General features: G+C 33.9%; 1 protein-coding gene across 2 annotated transcripts in view; it reads left to right on the top strand.

The window, feature by feature from the left end:
- LOC145684271 (uncharacterized) overlaps positions 1-20,951 on the top strand; it is a 323,824-nt gene that overhangs the window by 77,262 nt on the left and 225,611 nt on the right. For both annotated transcript variants that reach the window (XM_081756414.1, XM_081756415.1), the window contains exons 6-8: positions 6,198-6,362; positions 9,169-9,315; positions 14,326-14,535. In XM_081756414.1, coding sequence (XP_081612540.1) covers positions 6,198-6,362; positions 9,169-9,315; positions 14,326-14,535 — 522 coding nt within the window. The remainder of the gene's footprint in view (positions 1-6,197; positions 6,363-9,168; positions 9,316-14,325; positions 14,536-20,951) is intronic.

The raw sequence follows: 20,951 nt of genomic DNA, 5'->3' as shown, positions 1-20,951 counted from the left end.
ACCATCTATCTTTATGTTACGACACTATAGCATTTATACAATTCTTGCATATTCTGTCGTTCGTATCATCTACCTAGCATTTATCCAACTCTTAGGCACTCTTTGTCTCATTACCATCTACCTATAGTTATGCTGTTATAGCATTTTTCCAACTTTTATACATTCTAACACTCATGACCATACCTATATGCCATGACACTCTAGCATTTATCCAGTTCTTATAAGCCATATCCTTCATTACCATCTTTCTATAGGTTACGACACTATAGCGTTTATACAATTCTTCCACATTTTATTTCCTATTATTACCTACCTAGCATTTTTCCAACTCTTACTCACTCTTTCTCTCATTACCATCTATTTATATGCTATGACACTTTAGCATTTATCCAATTCCTATACAGCCTATCACTAATTACCATTTATTTATATGTTACGACACTACAGCATTTATACAACTCTTGCCGTTGTACCTCTCATTATTATCTATCCATATGCTGTGATACTATAGAGGATTAGGATTAGGAATTAGATTTCTCGGCTTTCGGCATCTAAGGCCATTTAGCCCGTCACGTATATAAGGGATGACGTCCCTCGGCGAGCACACTATCCGAGGAAATGGAAGGAAGGAAGCGGCCTGGGATCTATATGTTAGGTACCATCCCGGCATTTGCCTGGTGTGAATGGATGGAAAAACCTTACTCAGGTAGATGGAAAAACATCACTCAAGGTGGACGACCTGAAAAAGTTGTTACACTTTTTCGACCGAGTGTCCCTACCGAGAATCGAACCCGAGACCGCTCGCACCAAAGGCGAGAGCACTAGTGACTACACCACGCGGGGCCACTGTGATACTATAGAATTTAACCAACTGTTACACGATCTATCTCTCACTATCATTGACCTATATGCAATAATACCAATGTAACGTACCTCATCCCTCATTACGATATATCTATGTGCTATGATACTATTTAACATTTATTTGTGCTAGTTTTTGAGTTCTCTCTTCTAGAGAATTCAATATACGAGGGCCGTTCAGAAAGTAAAGATTGATTGCGCATCGCGCGCGGCGCCGACTCCCACCACTGCGATTGCATGCGTGGCAGTTAGCTTCTTCCTTCACCTCAGTGTGAGCCTAATCTCAATGCTATGCGGTCATGCTACTTGTGTTTGCAGCGATTTAAAATGGCGGCACCAATCGAAAATCTCTCCAAATGTTTAGTTCGGAGTGTCTTTCGTTTTCTGAACGAGCAAAAAGTCAAGCCTATTGAAATTTATAGGCAAATAATATAAGAATGTTTATGGTGATAGTGCAATGAACGTGTCATCAGTGGGGAAATGGTGCATTATGTTTAATCAAGAAAGGCCCAGCGTGCATGATGAAGATCGGAGTGGGAAGCCATTACTTGTTACGGAAGAACTGAAGGAAAAAGTCGAAGAAAAAATTCAGGAAAACCGACGTTTCACTTTCAGCCGGAATTTTTAGATGGAACAAAAGTTCGAAAACGATGATGAACTTAAGCAAGCAGTGACAGCCTGACTCAAATCTTTGGCGGCATATGAGCATAACATCGGCATTGAAAAACTGGTCCCATGTTATAACAATTGTCTTTACAACTATGGCGATTACATAGAAAACTAGAGTAAGGTCCTAGTAAATAGCTTTGTAAATAAAGTTTTGTGCTGATATCTTTTGTTTTTATTTAACCATGCCAAAACATTCTTTACCTTCTGGACGACCCCTCTGAAAGTTCTTACAGCAGCTACAGAATTTAAACTTTAGTACTAAAAGGAAGGCATAATGTCAGCCGAAAATTGAAGGAAGAAAAGAAATGTAAGACTTCAGGTACTTATGCCTTTGGAATGGCGTTGGCAATCAGACAACGGATACCCTCGCCATTAATGCTAACTTTCTAGTTGGGAATCCCTTTCAAGTAGCTCTCGATTGACCCAACACATTCTTTGGATATGTGCACTTTGTCAACTATCTCCTGAAGCGAAATCCGTCTGTTGCTCAAAATCAGGTCATGAATCTGGTCCACTTTTTCTGGAGTTGACACTGACTGGCCTGCCACACCTGTCACCATCTTCTGTTGAAAATTCACCACGCTTGAAGTTCGCACACCATTTCTTCACAGTGGAGTATGAAGGGCACTGTCCACCCAATGTGTCTAGCATGCAACCATGGATTTCCTTGAGCGATTTCTGTTGCAGGAAGAACTTCATTATACCTCGCAACTCCTCTTTGGTGAATTTGACATCTGGCTCCGCCATGGTTCATTCAATTACCTGTAAAATAAAAACAGTTCATGGTAGAATCGTGAAATTTGGTACTTAAACATATAAAAGATCAACATTTCACAAGACATCAATTACATCAGGGTAGTACATTCGGAAGGGGGTCAGGCCGAGAACTTATCAGCCGACCCTCGTAGCTATAAAACATAGCGGAATTGTAGCACGTACCTTTATATGATGAGTTTGACATTTCCTTTAATTGAATATACTTTACACTCCTTTAATTTTTTTAATTCGTATTTTTGTCTCGCTTATCTGATAAACTATATAGCGAAAGTAGTTCAACAACAACTAAAACTTTTCTGAGACCAGAGTATATACACTTATTTATTACAACTAAAATACAGTGTTTTAAGTTTTCACAATTTAACGTTATCTTCATTAGACACTAACTGAAAGAAATATCTTCAGAGCATTAAAATAAAAGAAAAAGGCCTAACATTCCTTCTTTGTTTGGGTAGTCATCTATGTTTTCCTTTTTCGGGCCTACACCCAGGTGGAGCCCACTTTTCACAAAATTTGCAGTTTTGACAGCTGATTCGCTTCAGTGTTCATATGTTGTGGTTGTTGGATCTGGTGTTGGCTATCTATCTCGACTTTTTAGCATCTGGTTATGGACTAAAAGTCTGTTGTTTGGAAGCGCAAGATAAATTCATTTCGAATGCCATGTTATATCTAATATGTATCTAGGGAGAACAAAGGGAAAGTGTTTTTAGGGTATTATTGAAGCAGATGGACACTTATAAACAACAGGTGGCTTGACAGATGGAAAAGACAAACACAGGTGGACGCGTAATTAAGTCCAGGCAGGTGACCGGTTGAAAAGGTGTAGGCCCGAAAAAGGAAGACATAGGTGACTTCCTAAATAAGCACGGAGTGTTAGGCCTTTCCTGTTTGAGTATATATTTCAATATTCTTAAGATATTTCTTTCAGTTTGTGTCTGATGAAGATAATGTTAAATTGTTGAAACCGTAACATTGTATTTTAGTTTTAACAACTAAGTCTATATACTCTGGTCAGAAAAGTTTTTGTTATTCCGAAGGTACTTATAATACAGTGCACTTTCTCTGTATTGTAATAATGATTTTAGTTTACGTTTACTTACGTATACTAGAAGTGCTTGTTCTTTGCAAGGTTAGAATACATTTAATAAACATTAAACTGGAAATTTGACTATTATAGAAAATTGTCCCCTTTCTCCCTCTAGAAGAGGAATTTTAGACAATGCTGCAACAGATTTTTTGTTTTTCATTTTTTGAATCAAAAGATCCAATATATTTCAGGCAAAAATTTTCTTGTACGCCTTTATATGTGGAGAACTATATATAGTGTAATCAAATCCAAGCTGTCACTTAACTCACAATCCAAGCTGTCACAATCAGTATGAGGTGCTTATTCCGAAAAAAAAAAAAAAAAAACTCGATTTAGGGACCGTTCAAAAATTTTGTGACCCTGATCCAAAAATGCATCAAAAAATTAAATCAAAAATGTTCTTGTACGTCTTATATCTGGATAACTACATATAGTGTAGCCAAACCCAAACTATCACTTCACTCAGTATGATGTGCTTATTCCGTAAGAAATAAGAAAACTCGATTTAGGGGACGTTCGAAAATTTTGTGGCCTCTGATCCAAAAACTAATTATTGGCTAAAATAGAAATCTCTTGTTGTATTTTTTTTTTTTTTTATCATTCTTAAAATTCTTGGCCAAGATCGCGATCTTTAGATCCTTTTTTTAAAAAAGAAAATCATTCCTAAAATTCTTGTTAATGAAGATTTTAAGCACTGATCCTCACGTTCTGCATTTTCAGATTAAGGAATCTCAAATTTTAATATTGTAGAAATTATCTTTCTTTACCTGTCTAAAATACGTATTCCCTTATTTTTAGTTGAGTTAAAATACTGAATTCCAAAATTCCAACTAAAGTTAATCCTTACGTTTAGTAATTCCTGAACAAATAGTGGGAAATTTTAATATTATAGAAATTACCGCTTTTCCCCATTTTGGAGTGAAATCTTCAAATAACACTGGACTCAGCTATTTTTAATGACGTGTTTATATGCATAATTTCATCTCTTTGAGTTCAGGAGGAATTCATAAGAAACTTATTATTATTATTATTATTATTATTATTATTATTATTATTATTATTATTATTATTAATAATAATAATAATAATAATAATAATAATAATAATAATAATAATAATAAATAAATAAAAAAATCTTTACCAAAGTTCAGATACATATCTTCAAAATCATTTGTTATACAGTGTGTCCATAAAGTTGCGCAACCCATAGTTTCATTGCATATATCTTTTGAACCAAGAACGATAAAGACCTGAGACTTGAAACAAATGTAAGCATGCTCTATGTAGATGTTTTCAAGATCATGACCCATGTTGGGATTTGTAACGTTTTTGTGTAGTAACGAAATAAAGTACCAAGAGTGTAAAATAAAAAATGTACAGGATAAAGAAAATCAATATTCAGTTTCAGAAAACTGATCTCCTGTGAGTGACTCCCTATTTATATGTGCAGTATGCATCAACATGTATCCAATGGTATGAGAATGTGGAAAAATATAATGCAGTGTTGCCATGTAAAAAGGCTATTTTTCTTTTACAGAAACGCGGTCCCTGCCAACACTGTTGTTGTAAAATTACTGCAACAGATGTGTTTTAGATTAATTAATGATAAGCAATGAGAAGCGATTTTATGCAAAACTTTGCGATAAAAATTACTCCCATACAGCTGGCAACCCTGGCAACACTTCCAACAAAACATTAAAAATGTTAGGAGAATTTTTTGATGACCATATCATCTCAAAAAATTTGTGACCCTCCCGTTCTCCGGACTTAACTGACCTGACTTTTTCTTATGGGGTTACCTAAAAAATGTAGTGTAGAAGAATAACCTTAGGACTATTGAGGAACTAAAGACGAACACTGAAACAAAAATCCAATCAATTATCAGGAATAGTCTTAAAAATGTGTCAAGAAACATAGTGAAGCGTGTAAATTTGTGTTTAAAAGAACGCGGCAGCCACTTTGAGCACTTGCTGTAAAGCGCCATTTTCTTTCCACGAGAATTCCAGGGTTGCCAGCTATACGAGAGTAACTTTTTATCGCAAATTTTTGCATACGAGAAACTCAGGTTATCAATTATGTGCAAATTCTCATTGCTTATCATCAATTAACCTAAAACACACCTGATGCAGTAATTTTACGAAAACAGTGTTGGCAGGAGCCGCGTTTCTGTCAAGAAACATCCATTTTACGGACTTGCATTACATAGTCTTATTACATGGCAACACTTCATCAACTTTGTTGTTACATATTTGCACCAATGGACAAATGTTGATGTATATTGCACATATGCATACAGATTCATTCTCAGGAAATCAGTTTTCTGCAACTGAATATTTATTTTCTTCATTTTGTACATTTTTTATTTTTTATTTTACACTTTTGCTACTTTCTTTCGTTACTACACAAAAAACGTTACAAATTACATTATTCATGATCTTGAAAACATCTACATAGATCTTGTGTAGAACATGCTTACATTTGTTTCAAGCCTCAAGCCTTTATCGTGCTTGATTCAAAAAATATACGCAATCAAACTTTGGGTCGCGTCACTTTATGGACACACTGTATTATAGATATACATATAAACTCTAAAACCTGATAAATTAATCACTCTAACCTGACCACTTTTGCAACAAGTTGGATATTTTCTTTAAAACGAAGGTTGAACAATTTTAAACAGGTTTTTTACTGTATGATTAAATTGCTTTTTATTCATACAAAAATAAGCCACTAAATGATTTTTTTTTTTTTAGCTTTAATCAATTACGAATAAATAATAAAATATTTAATGTGTCCATTATAGAGTAAGCCAACTATTCCGAAAACGGTCAAAATAAGAGCAATCGAATATTACAAGATGTTCTGGGAAAGAAATGAAGGGACAGAATCGTCGGATTTATTTGATTCACTTCCACCTCCTCTGAAACAAGAAGCAGCATATGATTTTTCCTACCAAATGTTTCAATGTGTAAGTATTCTAATTTGTTTACATTATTTCCAACAAACTTAAAAAGTTCGTTACTGAATTCTCTATATCTCTCTGTGTGTGTGTGCGCGCCTGTTATTTGTGAGTTTTTTTTTTTTTTTTTTTTTTTTTCAATTTTGAGCTCTCCGTACGATAGAGCATCAAAAATTTATCAAAGAAATAATGGAGTTTTTCTCGTCACTCATACCTTTCCGTAGATATTGGCTAAAATGTTCCGATTACGGGAGGTTTAAGAAACTATATCTTGGGAACCGTAAGTCATAGAAGGGATGATATTGGTGTTGATTAATACCAATACCACTTATTGCCTCAATATTAATTTATACTGCTTATTATAAAATTATTTATTTTGTACTGTGTATTACAAACTAAATGAAACTATTATTTAAAAAAGGAGTTAACAAGGAACCAAGACAATATAATAAGTCATCATATACCATTGGGTTCATTTTTCTAGTCGCTGCCTTAACCTAGATTTTTGGGTAATTCATATTCTGGCCACACAGTAATTTCTATGAATGCTAACACTAAAAATTCTTCCGATTCATATTTTCGGATGTAGAATAACATTATCTATTATTGTGGTAAGGTACATTTTAATATCTCTTTTCACTTACGAAAAACGGGCAAAAGAAAAATGGTTAGCTTTTGTATCATTTTTAGTAGTCTGCCCCCTTAAGATATGTTCTTTCTAGAAAAAGGGCGGGGGAAGGGCGGTGGCAAATGCTATTGTTGCACAGGGCTGCAAATTGCCTCAGGTCGGCTCTGATTAAAGCAACTTCCACACTTTTAATGTATCTTTCGACTCGTATGATCGTCACCTTTAGATCGCATCTTGCTTTCTAGTATCAACCTAAGAATGACGATATCAGAGCAGTCATAAATCTTCATATTTACTAGTAGTAAACTGTCCATGAGGATTATAATGCGATGCTCTTGAAATTCGGTCTTACCAACGAACTGAAAGGTACTCATTTTGCTCCTCTAAGTTCTTACAAGTTGTTCAAGGAATATAACATTGAGCGTCAAATTTTGCTCACTGTCAGCACTGTGTGTGGAGAGGGCTAGGAGTATGAAATTTAAATGTTTATGTCTAATCTAATATAAATGAAATAAAGAGTTTGTTTGTGTGTTTGTCTGTCTGTCTGTGTGCGGCCTGGGGACCAGAAGAGTGGACCGAGAGTTACCAAATTTTGGTCAGGGGTACCTTGGCCCAGGCTCCAGATCAAAACGGAGCCCTTTTTTTAAATTTCGAAGCAGAGGGGTCTCAAGGGGGGCGTTTACCGGAACCGGTTTGGGAACCAGACAAATTGACCGAGAGTTACCAAATTTTAGTCACGAATACCTTGGTCCAGGCTCCAGACCAGAGTTAAACGATTTTGTCAAAATTCGAACCAGGGAGGTCTTAGGGGGGCGTTTACCGGGACATGTAAAAGTAGTAGAAAATGACCGATATTAGTGTCGTATGCATAGTTTTTGCGGTCGCTGAAATCAATGGTGAAACTCCGATCGCATTAACTTCCAAATTCACGCTATTCGGCTCCGGGCCGGGAGTCACCGGGGGGGGGGATACCGAGACATGTAAAAGTAATCAAAAATGATCGATATTAGTATCAAATCCATAGTTTTCGCGGTCGCTGAGATCAATGGTGACACTTCCATTAGCAATGACTTGCAAATTCAGCTACAATTGTATGCGGGCAGGGGGTCGGCGGGGGGGGGATACCAAGACATGTAAAAAATAGCCCAAAATGACGGATATTAGTATCAAATCCATAGTTTTCGCAGTAGCTGAGATCAATGGTGATACTTCCACAGGTGTTGACTTCCAAATACAGCCCCCGTGCGAAGTATGAGTATATTCAACTAGTTAACAAATAAAAGCATCTCTTTGTTCTACAGAATTCACATCTAAAATCGTCCTCGTCCTTCTACCTTTTTAGTGGTTAGTAGCAACAGTGAAGATGTCAATGATGTTATTCCAACTTCTGTGCAGACTACCCATGTCCAAATTTAATTTTAGTGATCTTGTGCTAATGAGAAAAAAAAAGTCTCGTATTAGAATAACAATACTGTTACAATATTTGGTTAACAATACGGTTAGAATATTTAAATAACGAGTATTTCAAGAATATAATATTCGAATAATTTTTCTAGTGTTATTCGAATACGAATATTCTTTTTCAACATTCAAACAATTATTCGAATAAATTTTTAATGAGTTTTATATCTGAAAGTAGTTTCTCCACTTATAATTTGTTATATAATATTAATTGACATAGAATCTATTTCTTTTTGTCAATTATTATTAATAATGTTGAAGTTTAATTCAAATGATGTCATGATGAAGTTTAATGATGTCATTAATCGTTATTTCAATTCATTTTTCTTTACACTTCTATTGTAATAAAATATTCCAAAAAGTACTAACGATCATCCCGGTAATAAAATGTGCACACTCTTCGAATAAATATTTGTTATTCGAACAATTGTTAGAGTACTTATATGAATAACGAATATTGTTAAGATAATAGAATAACAATAGTGTTAGAATATTAGAATAACAATACTGTTAGAATATTTGAATAACAATACTGTTAGAATATTTGAATAAGAACACTGTTATATTTGAATAACGAATATTTCATGAATATATTATTCGAACCATTTTTTCTGCTGTTGTTCGAATACGAATAGAATCTATTATTCGAATTTTAACAGCTCTACTGTATATCGCTGCTTACCACAAATAAAAAAAAACACTTATTACTATTATTTTTATTTCTAGTCTCAGATTTTGAAAGCAATGGATAACTCGTTCTTGAGAGCACTATCATTATACGTGAAGACTGAAATTTATATGCCTGGAGAATTAATTTATACGCATTCTGAAATAAAAGAGAAAACTATTTATGTGATGCAAGGAGTTATTCAGGTAAGTAAATGCTACTATTTTAGATACGTAATAGACAAAATTTAAAATCGAGGGAACTAAAATTTAAAGAGAAAGTAACGTAAAAGAAAATATGACACAATTTCAATAAGTCTACTCCATGACTAGGGTTGCCAACTGGCCGGTATTTCACCGGTCTGGTTAGAAATATTGCTATTAATTTGATTAAGGCCGGTACAAACTTTTTACGAGATCTTTTATGACCGGTATTTTGAAATCTGTAATCCAAAATAAAACATCGAACATTGAAATTCTTCAACAGTACCTTCATAATTATAAATTTCCGTTGTACTAAGAAATATTTTTTAATTTATGACAGTTTGTTTTTATTTATTTAAAATAAGAAATTTGATAACAATTAGATTTTATTGTGCAACATTGTTTTTAATATTAGAGACAGAAGTGTATGATTTGTTATAATTAGAGACCGGATGTTTAGGCATTAAAAACCTGGTAAATAGGCAGGCAAATAGACACTTAAAATTTAAAAAAAAATAGGCTGTAAAATAGGCACTAAATTGTAACTTGAAATAATTAAGATAAATGCTCAATACAATAAAAAAATAATAAGTTCAAGTTATGAATAATATTTAAAAATATAGGAGCATACCTGGTTGTTAATATCTTCTTTTATTGTACCTAGGTATATATAAAAACGATGTTTGATATGTATTTCATGTATATTTGGTAAATACATTCTCTACAGCACTTTATCACTACATATAACAGTCCAAATTTTATACACTTTATCAGTATATACACCACTCCAAGTTTACAGCATTTTATCAGTACACATAACAGTCCAAAGTTTTACAGCACTTTATCAGTATCCATAGCAGTCCAAAGTTTTACATCTTATCACTACAAACAGCACTTATATTTCTCGGAAGAGGCAGAATCCTTCCTTGAAATACTAAATTATATATTTTCCTCCAATAAAGTCTTATTTTGAAGAAAATGCAGTGAATAGGCAACATTAGGCACTGAAGCAATTATTTAGGCAGGGATAGGCGAAATAGCCAAAATAGACGAAATAAAATTGGCTTAAATTGAAACTATAACTCCCCATATAAACTTTAAAATGTTATTTTTGATCACATCTTTAATATTAAAGAATAGGCATTTTGCCTAACATCCGGTCTTTAGTTATAATTGTGCGGCATAAATATAGCGATAAATTTAAATTGTCCATCGATTGTTGGCCAATAACTCCTAGGCATTTTGTTAGTATAATGTTTGTAGCATTGTTTAATTTCAGGTCCCTAACTGCTGCATATGACAACTTTCCTTAAACTTCTAACTTCCTTCCTTAGGACTTCCTAAAGCAATTTTCCATAGATGAAGTATAAGTTTAAAGAGTAAATTTCATTTTGCAAATCCAAGTTTGTCATGTAAGGAATAATATACTTCTGTTCATCTGTTTCGATAATTTTAAAGAAGTTACTGGTAAATACAATAAAATGTAATACTGACTTCAGTTTCTCATTTTTAGCGCAATGTATTTCAAAAATGAAATGAAATCTTTGAGTATTACGTCCCACGTTTATGCCGGCTATGCTAAAGGAAACGATGATGATGAGAAATGAATGAAATGGTGGAATGAAGAAAGTGTGAAGAAACGGGAGGAAGATCTCGAGGAAACTCATGCACACGATGTTTGTACACCACAAAGTTCACTTGGCGCGAGCTGGGATCGATCAGGGACTCTATGCACCAGAAATGAACGCTCTACCACTGAGCCACCGTGGCCCCCCGCAATGTGTTTATTAAGCTTATTAGTAAATGTACTAAGATATGTAAAATACAGGTGCTAATGTACTTTTGTCCACGATAGTACATTTCTTTCCTCTGGATGGGTCGGAATAGAGGTATTTCACACTTGGGCCTATATCATAGGGAATTTTGAGAGGGGCACTGGTAATTTTATTTTCCAGATTTGGCAACCCTATCCATAACACAAAACATTTTTATACAAATATAAGCAAAAGCAAGTATACTTTATACACACCTTAGATATACAGAGTGAAAGGCTTCCATATGGACGAAGTGCATACGGGCACAATACGGTCAAACTTAGAACCTGGGAGACCTCGTATCATGTGGTCAGATTCGTGAAATCAGACCAACGACTACTAGAACACCGCCTTTTATTCTTCTAAGTTCCATGCGATTTTTTTCTGGATTCTCTAAATCGTCTCGACAGGAATTAAATAAAATACTCCTTTTACGCCTGCAAGAAAGTATTCTCCAGTGCAAAGTGCGCTGTCAGGCACTTGTCAAGAGTGTTGGTCGTCATCAGGGAGAAAAGAGTAGAGGAGAATGAGCTATGTGCATCTCAGACGCTAATGACATTTAACGTGCGTTGCTCAATCTACTTAGACTTAATACTTGTATCTTCCGTCAGTAGATGGCAACACAATAAACATGTTCGATTCTCATCCCAGAATTACAGCTGATTTCAATGGTAAAAAGGCAATTTGCGAAGAAAAGAGTTACTACCTCTTACCGCATAATATAACGTTAAGATATAGGATTTTTAGTGAGCACAGAAATAGAAATTTAAGTTTTATTTATTTATTTATTTAAAAAAGAGTGATGTAAGGCACGATCGAAAAAGAGAGATTTTAAAAGTGAAAAATTTTGTTTTGTGCTTGTAAAACTTATTCTTAGCTTCCTTTCAGTATTCTATACCCGCAAAGCAGGGGTGCCCATAAGGGGGGGCTATGACGCAAAGTGCGTCATTGAAATATTTGGGGGGGGTTAAAAATCTGTATAAATATGTTTTAGGGAATGTAAAAATTAATCGAAAAGAAGATGTTTTCATGGAAGAACACCTACGGGTAGACAATTGGGGGGGGGGGTGCGTCATGGACATAAGGTGGGGGCACCACTGCGCAAAGTAAATTTATTAAATATTAAATACTTATAATAATATTTTATATATTTTTTTATCTAAGCTACCAACAGTTCAACTTAAATATTTCCAATTAAAATACAAGAAATCAGCACACGTTGATTTGTTGATAAAAATAACAAGAATTTTGAGACTTTTCATATAGTCCAAAAGATGAATTTTGTTTCACTGTGCATGAAACTTATAACACACAAAACAAATTCAGAGAAAATCAAGTTTAAGTAAAGTAATGAATATATATTTTGTACAACTTTCTTTATTGATGCCATACTTTGTCAATATCAATTTGCGTATATGCTGCATTAAATGTTAAACTATTACTGTAATATCATTATATAGAAAGCTACAACAATAATAATAATAATTAAAAAAAATGTTCACATGTTGAGAGTTAAGTGTTCAGTGTATGAAACCCATAACCTTACAACTCATATAACTATGTCATACACTGGAGATACTATTGTAATAATAACTTGCAGTAAGTGAAAACTTAAATGATCAATATACAGGGTGTTTCAAAACAACACCTACAACGTTTGGGAGGTGATTCCTGACACCAAGATAAGACAGAAAGTATATACCATCCTGGGTACACAAATGGTTCCTTTCGGAGTTATAGGCTGCTGAAAACATAAAAAAAAAAGAACTTTAAAGGTCCATAGTTCCAAAACTATGGGATATACCATAGACGGGTCAAGACTTCACTTAGGAACTAGTATGCGCCCTATCCAAATATCTAACTTTCAAAATCCTGCGGTACTTCCGCAACAACTTTTATAGAGGTAGTTGGCAAGTACTTCAAATTATATCCCCGTAGCCAAACTGTCTCTATAAAAATTGAGGATTCTGAAAAATGCATTTTTGGATAGCGCACATATTAGCTCCTACGTGAAGTCTTGACCCGACTACGGTAGGTCCTATTGTTTTGGAGCTATGGACCTTTAAAGTTATTTGTTTTTTCATGTTTTCGGCAGCCAATAACTCCAAAATGAAGCATTTGTGCACCTAGGTTGGTCTATACTTTTTGTCTTACCTTAGTGTCAGGAATCACCTTCCAAACGTTGTCGGTTTTGTTTTCAAAGACCTTGTATATTATTCATAAATAGCTAAACGATTAAGTTAGGTTAGAATCTTTCTTGTAGGACTCCCTTAAACCCCTGTAAAAATATTGACACACTCTCTGGTGACTATGATATCCTTCATACATTAAACATGTGACGTAATAATATGTTTATGTTATCATTTTGGAAAGAGAAACACACACAGTAAAGAAAAGTTTCACAGGAGAAGAGTCACTAAGATATTTAACCATTATTGGAGAACAATCATTAATCTTCCGAATGTGATGTCACAATGGCTGTGTTAGAGTCTACTTCTGTTATGTGGAATCCTATTGTCTTGTTACGAGGAATGATTGGACTTTTTGCAATACTACGTAAACCAGCTTAAAAATTGCGGTACCCTCTTGGAATAAAAGCAAATCTGCTAGTTTCGATGTTTGAATGGATCTCCTACCATTATACAAGCGAGGAAGCTCTTTGTAAATCGCACTACCGATATTTACTACTATATGTATCTACTACTACCTATATTTTATACTTGATTATATACGGTACAAATTGTATCGTGGCTTGTATTAAATTGAAATGAATGTAAAGAAAGTTGTGTGGTTTATGGATTTCATGCATGGAAATTTCTTTAATTAAAGATTTGCAGAATATGCTGACATTTCTGTTTCTCTTATATTACTGCAGATGCAACATGAACGATTTGAGGGGTGATGTATTAAAGGTCTAGTAGTGCGGGGATACCATTATGTCCATTTTCAAAATTTTGTGGAGTTATGGGTTTCATACACGGTGTCACAGAATTACAAGTTTTCATTCCACTTTCCGAGGAGTTAAATCCACTTATAATGATCTGAAAATAACATTCCATTGTGTGAACTATTCCACGACATTTGGACACTATGCAGTGTTTGTTCAGTAATAATAATTTTAAAAATCCAATTATTATAATGATTATGATAATATTTGCTTCCGGTCATGAATGACAATTTTTTTATTATTATTTTACAGATACTTTCAGTGGAAAATGACAAAAGCCCAGTAATATCCCTTACTACAGGAACATGTCTCGGAGAATGCAGTGTTTTCCTGAATAGTGAAGCATTAACTTCTGTAAAAGCTGCTACATACTGCGAATTGAAAGTGATATATAAAAAAGATATTTATGAAGTGGCGAAAAATTTTCCAGATCAGCGCATAATGATATTCGACCTTATACAGGTAACAATATGTTTCAATCAGGTTAATCGAATGAAATATTATTTTATATTATTTTGTTGTTTTATTATTTTAGTAATTTACGGTACCATCTATATATTAAAATGCATGCTTGTGGTCAAGAAAAGTTTATATGTTTATGGCCAATCCTTTCAACAGTGAGTTCTCGGTAACCATAGGCTGTAGAAATATGACGTTTTCACTGATCGATTGAAAATTTTGTGTAGATTGTTCAGTTCAAATTGAATATTTAAAAAAATGGCTGTTATTTTTTATTACATTTTTTAGGAGTGTATTGGAAGTGTTAAAATTTTAAAAAAGTAAAGTGTCATATCCTACGAGTTATACATTTCAACACTATACATTTGTATACGGGGTTAGTATCTCTCTCCGGCGTTTGTTTTATAGCCAAATGATAATGAGAAAAGAAGGATAACCATTTCTCCAGTCTAAGATGAATCTTTATTGTTCGGAGTGTTTTCAACACCGTATTACTGACATAATTAATTGTGTGTAATGTAATATCTTGGTTATTACATACTGCATGCAAGAAGAAAGTGAATACTGATCATACATAAATTAGAAACTCCAACCAGAAGTAGGCTCAAATCTTGCAAACGGTGCAACATATTGAAAAAAAAATAATCAAAAAAATCTCCCCTTTGTGGTACCCCTTCCCGATTTTTATCAAGACGTCTTTCACTTGTGTCTGTAAAGGGACATGTACAGATGTTGTGAAGAATGACAAGGAGATTCATGCTCATATGTAAATGATGCGCTGTGTAGAGAGCACAGGTTCATCTAGTATACTTTTAATAACAGTAACAAAATTATACATTCGTTAGTGAAATCTCCACCTATAAAGGATATAGTATAAGGAAAACTATACTTCTAATGTAATTTGCAGAGTATTTTCTAAGTCCTGCTAGACTTAAGCATTATCAATTCCAAACGAAGAATGGTATGAAAATGAAATAACTTTTATTTAAAAACATCCTAGACTTTAAACTGAAAATTAGATCAACATGAAAAACAATTTTATTTGAAAGTATCTTAGATTTCAAACGGAAAATGACATCAGCATAAAGTAACTTTTATCTAAAAATGTTCTAGATTCAAATAGAGAATGGCATCAATATGAAATAACTTTTATGTAGGAGCATTCTAGATCCCAAACGGGCAATGATATCAATATAAAATAACTTTTATTTGAGAGCGTCATAGATTTCACACTGACAATGACATCAACATGAAATAAATTTAATTTGAAAGCATCTTAGGTTCCAAACTGCGAATAACATCACCAGGAAATAACTATTATGACAAAGTGTCCTAGATTTCAAACAAGGCATGACATCAACATAAAATAACTTTTACTTGGAAGCATCTTACGTTTCAACTGGAGAAATACATCAACAGAAAATAGCTTTTATTTGCAAATGTTCTAGATTTCAAACGGACAATGACATCAACATAAAATAACTTTTGTGATAGCATTCTAGATTCCAAACGGGTAATGTCATCAATAGTCCTTGATTTCACATTGAGATTGATATCAAGGTAAAATAACTTTTATGTGATAGCATTCTAGATTCCAAACGGGTAATAGCATCAATCGTCCTAGATTTCACACTGAGACTGGCAAAAACATGAAACAACTTTCATTCGAAAGAATTTTAGGTTCCAAACAGCAAATCTACCAGGAAATAACTTTTACTTGAAAGCATCTTACATTTCAACCAGATAAATACATCAACATGAAATAACTTTTCTTTGAAAATGTTCTAGATTTCAAACGGAGAATGACATCGATATAAAATAACTTTTATCTGAATATGTTCTAGATTTCAAACAGAAAATGACATCAACATAAAATAACTTTTATCTGAAAATGTTCTAGATTTCAAACGGAGAATGACATCAACATAAAATAACTTTTATCTGAAAATGTTCTAGATTTCAAACGGAGAATGACATCAACATAAAATAACTTTTATCTGAATATGTTCTAGATTTCAAACGGAGAATGACATCAACATAAAATAACTTTTATCTGAAAATGTTCTAGATTTCAAACGGAGAATGACATCAACATAAAATAACTTTTATCTGAAAATGTTCTAGATTTCAAACGGAGAATGACATCAATATAAAATAACTTTTATCTGAATATGTTCTAGATTTCAAACAGAGAATGACATCAACATAAAATAACTTTTATCTGAAAATGTTCTAGATTTCAAACGGAGAATGACATCAACATGAAGTAACTTTTATGTGATAGCATTCTAGATCCCAAACGGGTTATTTATATACTAACTTTTATTTGGGAGCGTCCAAGATTTCAAACTGAGAATGACATCAACATAAAATAACTTTTACCTTAAAATGTCCTAGATATCAAACAGAAAATGACATAAAAAAAAAACTTTTATCTGAAAAATATTCTAGATTTCAAACTGAGAATGACATCATAAAATAAATTTTATCTAGAAGTGTTCTAGATTTCAAATAACATCAACATAAAATAACTTTTATTTGAAAAACATCTTAGGTTCCAAATTGAGAATGACATTAACAGAAAATAACTTTTATTTGAAAGCCTCGTAGATTTGAAACGGAGAACAATATCAACCTGGAATAACTTTTACTTGAAAGCATCATGGCTTGCGAACGGAGTATGACATCATTAAATAATTTTTATTTGTTTGTATTGAGTCAATGATTCATAATTTCCGTTCAACTAACCATCAACAAGTTGACACTACGATTTTTTCGGCTTTGTGTATTTTTGGTATGGATTTTCATTGCAACTTCCGTTTATGGATCTGTATTTCTTTCTATTGTTCTTATTAAATTATATGCTGTACGAATTTCAGTATGAGCAATCAGGGATTTGGACATTTCGGTAACTGTGTCCTGCTTTAGGCTTACGAAAAGTAGCAACCCTAGTACAAGCATTATCTCACATCGTTTCAGAGCACGCATGATTTTTGCGCACACACATATCTATCTATATCTATGGGTATTTTTCTTTCTTTCTCTCTCTCTCTCTGTATGTGTGTGTGTATCTACCTATCTACCTACCTACCTACCTACCTATATATATATATATATATATATATATGGGAACTTTTTAAAACTCTTCTTGATTTACTTTGATTTTGACATTACAATAATACTTTATGGTAGATGTAATTAAAACAAGTTGTTAGAATTACATAATTTTAATAAATGTTGCAAACTTTACCGCTATTTATATTTTTTCAGAACGGTTTAAGTGATTAAATTGCTGTAAACTGCATTATGCTCTTTACATCTATTGAGAAACCATCTAGGCAATTGAATGATACACTTAAACATTAGGTAGATATACATTGCTCCGCGGGTCTCACCTGAGTTACTACTGGTGTAAAGAATACCAAAATTTTTATGTTCGTAATATTGTAGTTTGGATATTCTTTCTTTGCAACACTGAATAACCAATGTACTATAGTAAGTTTTCGTTTAATATGTAGATTCGAAACGTGTAATAACCTGAAGTAATGTCATTTTGAAAAAGAATAACTTTATGTTGGGTAGGTAACACTGTTAATCTGATGGTGTATAAGAGTATGCCAAACAATGTTCCCCTGCCGATATATAACAGTTCCACAAAATTTCAGCTTTTTTCGTCTGTTTGTAAAAACTTACTAATCAAGATAGTATCAAAATAAATGGCCCACCCTATATATATTTAGTACGCGGTCAAAAGAGCTTAAGTCAAAAATTAATTTTTCAGATGAGCTCAAACTTCAAAAGAAATCAACATAAGAACTTAAAATCGACAATAAGTTATGAAATATGGCTTGAGGCACATTGGTCATTGCAAGCAGCCATACACTCCTAATATCAAACGAAGTGTTTTTCTAATCAATAATCTATTAGAAACACCAAACGTCCAAAAACTAGCTTAAGCCCTTTTAACCATATATATAACAATGTCTGAGCAAAGCATAATGTTTTATAAATATATCGCTATGTAACAGTTCCACCAACTAACAAATCTTTTGGCTTCATCAGCAGTGACGAAGCGTAATCCAACAAGTATGGTAGGCCCGATAAACTAATAACATAAATAAGATATAATATATCATAAAATGTTTAAAATTATAGTCAGAATTTTTTTTATTGAGTTAAATAAAAGAAACTATCAAGTCTATTTATTTCAAAGAACTTTCTTTTGCTGTATTTTTAACACACTGTTTAGAATTAAATTTATGTGCATGTACACATAGTAGTACTTTTAAAAAAATTAACAAGAAAGAATGAATATTTATATAAGCAAATGTAGGCGGAAAGTAGTCTATTATTATTACTTGGGGCGTTCGGAAATGATTGGCACTTCATTTTTTTTTTGTTTTGTTTTCACAGGAACCATTTATTGAACAAACGATTACAGTTTATTTTAGAGGTATTCCCCGGCAATGTCTATGCACCTTTGCCACCGTTCTGGAAGCTTCCTTATTTGTGTAGCAAATCATTCTTTGGGGGTTATCTCTCTGCCACTGGCGGACAAATGCGTGAAGTTCATCATTTGTGTTGAACTTTTTACCTCTCATGCTCTCTTTCATTGTGTCGAAAAAAGCAAAGTCTCTAGGAGACAGATCCGGCGAATATGGAGGATGTGGCAGTACACTAAACTCTAGTTAATGCACTGTGGCAATTGTCTGGCGACTGACATGTGGCCGTGCATTGTCGTGTTGGAGAATAACTCCACGGCCCCATTTTCCTTGGCGTTGTTGGATGCGTCGGCGGAGTCTATGCAGTAAACTGCAGTAGCTCTTATTGTCGATGGATGTATTGGGAGGGAGCAATTCCACCAGCAGTATCCCTTCCTGATCTAAGAAAACGGTCGCCATTTGTTTCCGCACGAATAGTCCCATCCGTGCCTTGTTGGGAAGAGGGCTTCCAGTATGCCTCCATTCCATGGACTGACGTTTCTTTTCTGATGTCTCGTAGAGAAACCAAGTTTCATCGACGGTGACGAGACGTTCAAAGAACTCGGTCGGATTTTCACTGTACTGTTGCATCAACTGCTGGCAAATCTCCACACCCTTTTGTTTCTGTGCAACAGCGAGGTCATGAGGCACCCATTGTGCACATACCTTGTGCAGCTTCAAATCCTCATGAATGATAGTGTACGGGGAACCCCGTGATGGACCTGTTTCTTTCTCTAGTTCATCAAACGTGATTCTCCTGTGCTCCATTATCAAATCATTCACTCGCGCGGCATTGTTTGGTCTGCGTGCAGTTGCAGGACGCCCAGTGCTTTTGGTTTTTGCAGCACTGTCTTTGCCTTCTTTGAATTCGAATACCCAACGAAACACGGATCTGCGACTTGGTGCTGTGTCCCCACATACGGCTAATAATCTATTGTGGATTCTGAAGTTTTCACTCCTTCCGTCCAGAGAAACCACGCTGTCCTCCGTTGCCCATATGTGTCTGCTTCCATGCTGACGTTTCGCTGTCCACCAGCGTCCTGGCAAGTTGGAACAACTGCTGCTACAATGTGTTACCTACGGGAAGAAACAAAACCAGTTAGTGGGATTTGATAGTACTATAGTCTATCTTAATGCATACATCAACAAACATTTCAAACTGCTACTTGGCCCCAGTTATAGGGAGGAGTGCTAATCAATATTGAACGAACTAAATATTATTATTATTATTATTATTATTATTATTATTATTATTATTATTATTATTATTATTATTATTATTATTATTATTATTATTATTATTATTATTACTATTATTATTATATTTACACGAGGAAAACATGCAAAATGTATTAAAGGAATATTCCCATTTAGCTCCACTACAACTATTTTCAAGCGCAGTTCATATTTTTCCTTCTGTCTGGGATTTGCAGAGGATTGAGGGGAATTTCCCCCTCACTTGCACTTTTCATTTCCTGCATACTTGCAAATGAAGGGAGAGAAAAAGAAAGTAGTCTTACAGTTAACTGTCAAATTTCTTGGATAAGCGTTTGTTACTTGCATCTCCCACTTTAAACTAAGTACAATACTGTATTTAATTAATGCATCACGTGATAATTACTTCACTAGAAATGTTAATGCTCAGAAGGAACTTCACTTGAATTAACGAAAGATATTTAATATTGTATTCTATGCAGTGACATATTTAAGGGGGTGGCTTCCGGACTTAAACACTCACCGAAATTTTATCACAACTTTTTATTGTTTTATATATATATTGCAGAATTTTCATATTTCCAGGTATAAAGTTAGCTAAGCCCCTCCCGAAACAAGCAAAGTAACCAGAAACAAAATCGTAACTACCCCACTGATTCTATTAAATGAAAAAACTCGACTAAAATTACACAGAAATATTATTTTATCCTGCACAGTAGCGTT

This window comes from Thermobia domestica, chromosome 4 (assembly GCF_964235325.1).
Source record: "Thermobia domestica chromosome 4, izTheDome1.hap1.1, whole genome shotgun sequence".
NCBI lineage: Eukaryota > Metazoa > Arthropoda > Insecta > Zygentoma > Lepismatidae > Thermobia > Thermobia domestica.
The sequence above is the reverse complement of the archived record's forward strand: the minus strand, read 5'-3'. Positions and strand labels throughout refer to the sequence as shown.